Source organism: Nicotiana attenuata, unplaced genomic scaffold (genome assembly GCF_001879085.1).
Source record: "Nicotiana attenuata strain UT unplaced genomic scaffold, NIATTr2, whole genome shotgun sequence".
In the NCBI taxonomy this organism is placed as follows: Eukaryota; Viridiplantae; Streptophyta; class Magnoliopsida; order Solanales; family Solanaceae; genus Nicotiana; species Nicotiana attenuata.
This window is the reverse complement of record NW_017670947.1, coordinates 217,180-220,616: the sequence shown is the minus strand read 5'-3', so window position 1 is coordinate 220,616 and position 3,437 is coordinate 217,180. Positions and strand designations below refer to the sequence as shown.

General features: G+C 32.2%; 1 protein-coding gene across 1 annotated transcript; it reads left to right on the top strand.

Annotated features, from left to right (window-relative positions):
- The first annotated feature begins 1,689 nt into the window (after positions 1–1,689).
- On the top strand, positions 1,690–3,019 carry LOC109244700. The gene is made up of 3 exons (XM_019411833.1): positions 1,690–1,797; positions 2,358–2,857; positions 2,971–3,019. The coding sequence occupies exons 1-3, from the start codon at positions 1,690–1,692 to the stop codon at positions 3,017–3,019; spliced, it is 657 nt and encodes a 218-aa protein (XP_019267378.1).
- Positions 3,020–3,437: the final 418 nt, after the last annotated feature.

The window sequence follows — 3,437 nt, the reverse complement described above, 5'->3', positions numbered from 1 at the left end:
TAATAGACACACACACACACACACACACTACTACAACTATATTAGGAGAAATTACTCTCCAATTTGAATTGGTAGTTTTTTTATTTTTTGTCATTTTTGTTTTTTTTATTGTAAAATAATTTTAAACTCTAATTTGAATGAGTAGAATATTTTTTGTATATCGTTTTTTATTGATAATTATAAGATATCTATATTTATTAATTCAAGTAGTGTAACCAATTAATTCAAAATCTAAAATTCAAAAAAAAAGTTAGTTAGAAAAGTAGTTTATTTTGTCTTAATAATGCCACATGGCTTTTTGTGATTAAGATATTTGTTTTAATTTGGTGTTTTTGCTTCTCCTATTCTATATAGATAGAAGATATGTGGTGGTTCGAAAATGCAATATCAAATAAGTGAATGGAAAGACTTATATAATATTAGTATTGTTTCCGAGGCCTCAACAAAATATAAACTAGTTTTATGCTCTTATATCATTTTATGTTTTCGTATGGTTGCAATCTGGTTATGTTGTTGAATCTGAAACATTAACATTTAACAGGATAAGATGTTACCCTTTAAGACAAATTAAAGGGTCTCGTTCACCATGTTTAATGCTTTCATTTTGTACTCAATTGTTCTATTAAATGATTCCAAAATATGGTTAAATATAGATCAAGCAAAGATTTACGTGATTTTAATATATATATATATATATATAATATATATATATATATATATATTATATTTAAAACAATGGAGATTCAGTATTGAGACTGAAGAAATTACAAAAATTAAACATGAAACAGGTATAAACTGTAAAATTAAGATAAATCGATAAGTTTATGCTAGATGGTTAAACTAATTTCACACCGGGTGAAGTTCTGAAACAGTTTTTCATTTGGTAGATATCTCAGCATTGTTTGGCTGATTTTGTCAACTGTCAATTTGTTCAACCAATCCCTTGAGGGTGAAATCGAAAAAATACCAGATTTACATGTGGTAACTGAAAAATAGCCATAGATTGAAAAGTAATCGAAATTTAGTTACTTTTCATGTAAAGATAATTTTGAAATAAAACACTATTCAAAATTCGGAAAATATTCCAGCATATATATTGGAGCTCGAAATTTTCTTCTATGAACTTCCAGCATAATATACTGGAGTTCTAGCATACAGGGGCGGATTTACCACGACACCGCTTCGCCAAATTTTTTATTAAATATATATATAATTGATACTATGCAAAATAAACAATTAGATACAAATAAAATAAAATGACACGATTCATCAGAGTGGGTTAGTTGGTTTGATGGTTTAGCGCCGATAATCTATGCAAATGGTCTGTGGTTCGATTCCGAGCAACTGCATTCCGAACGTTTTACACTTTGAGCAATAGAAATAGTAGTCCTTTTTATTCAAAAGCTGTAGCATTCCGATTTTGTATAGGACAAAGAGAAATTAAACTCTCCTTTTTTTCCAAAAACTGTAACGATTCCGATTTTCTAACCAAAAACAGTAACAATTTTGATTTTGTATAGGACAAACTACAAAGAGAAACTAAACTCTCTCGTTCTCCCCCTTTTGAGTAGGAAAGGATAATTATAAACAATATAAAATCCATTGGATTTTACTTATTTCATACCCTAATTTTAAAAAGCCTATTCAATATTAGTTGATGAATCTCGCGATGTATCATGTAAGGAGCAAATGGCTATTGTTTGCGTTATGTTGATTAGGAGGGGAAGTGCGATGGAGCGCTTTATGGGCATTGTTCATGTTCGTGATACTACTGCTTTGTCGCTAAGGAATGAAATTGTAAGTTTACTTACTAAACATTCTTTAAGTCCATCTTATTACATGGACAATGCTACGATGGAGCAAGCAATATGCAAGGTGATTTAAATGTCTTAAGATCTTAATGCAAAAAGAAAGTAGAGGTGCTCATTCTATTCATTGTTTTGCTCATCAACTTCAATTAACTCTTGTTGCGGTTTCTAGAAGATGTAATGAAGTGCAAGAACTCTTATTGTTGGTTTCTGATATATTGAATATGGTGGGAGCTTTCTTTCAAGCGTAGAGATGAACTTCGTGAATCTCAAGCAGAAGAATAGAAGAGGCATTACGTAAAGGTGAGCTTGAAACTGGTAAGGGCTTGAATCAAGAATTGGGTCTTGCTAGAGCTGGTGATACACGATGGGGTTCTCATTACAAATCCTTTAATAATTTTATCCTTATGTTTGGCCTATTATTGATGTGCTTGATGCTATTGCTGTTAATGCACGTTTTGAAGAAAAAATGTAAGGCAAAGGGATATCTTAAAGCATGTTTAACATTTGAAATTGTCTTCATGTTATATTTAATGCGTACTATTTTAGCAATCACAAAATGAGCTTAGTGCAGCCTTTCAAAAGAAGGAGCAAGATATTGTAAATGCTATGTTACTTGTTGGAGTGGCAAAGGATCAATTGCAAGAACTGCGAAAGAAAGGTTGGGATTCACTTATTAATGAGGTATCTAAATTCTGTATGAAATATGATATTTCAATACCTGAATTTGACGAGCTCTATGTTATCCCTGGAAGATCACGTCGTAGGGTTGCTGAGTATACTGTTTCACATCACTACGCGTGTAAGGTATTTTATAGAATTATTGATTGGCAATTTCAAGAACTCAATAGTCGCTTTGATGAGGTGACAACGGATTTGCTTCTTGGAGTTGCTTGCTTGAACCCAGCTGACTCTTTTTCCAATTTTGACATTGAAAAGATATTGAGATTAGCTGAGTTATATCCTGATGATTTTGATAAATATTCTATGGTCGACCTTCGATTTCAGCTTCAGAATTACATTGTTGATGTCCGAGATCATGATAAAAGGTTTTTCAGATCTTAGGGACTTGGTAATCTTTCCACGAAATTAGTAGAGACAAAGAAGCATGGGACTTATCCTCTTATTTTTCAACTTGTAAAATTTGCTTTACTTTTGCCAGTTGTACTGCTACAGTTGAGAAGAGCTTTTTCGGCAATGAAGTTGATTAAGACTGATTTGCGGAGTCGAATGGATGATGAGTTTTTGAGTAGTTGTTTGGTGCCTTATTATGAAAAGGATGTATTTAGTCTTATTCCTAATGAGGCTATTATGAATACCTTCCAAAATATGAAAACTCGTCGAGGAGAGCTGTAGTAAGGTACTTTTTTTAATATGATATTGTTACTATATTTGTTTTTTATCTATTTCTTTAAATGTCGACACCCGCTTACGGAAAATCCTGCGTACGCCCCTGCTAGCATAATATACTAGAGTTCCAATATAATATGTTGGAGAAGTTCATACACAGGTGCTCCAATCTCCAGTATATTATGTCGAAACTTTCTGTGTGCCGGAGTTCCAGCATAATATGTGGAAGTTCATACACAGGTGCTCCAATCTCCACTATATTATGTTGGAACTTTCCGT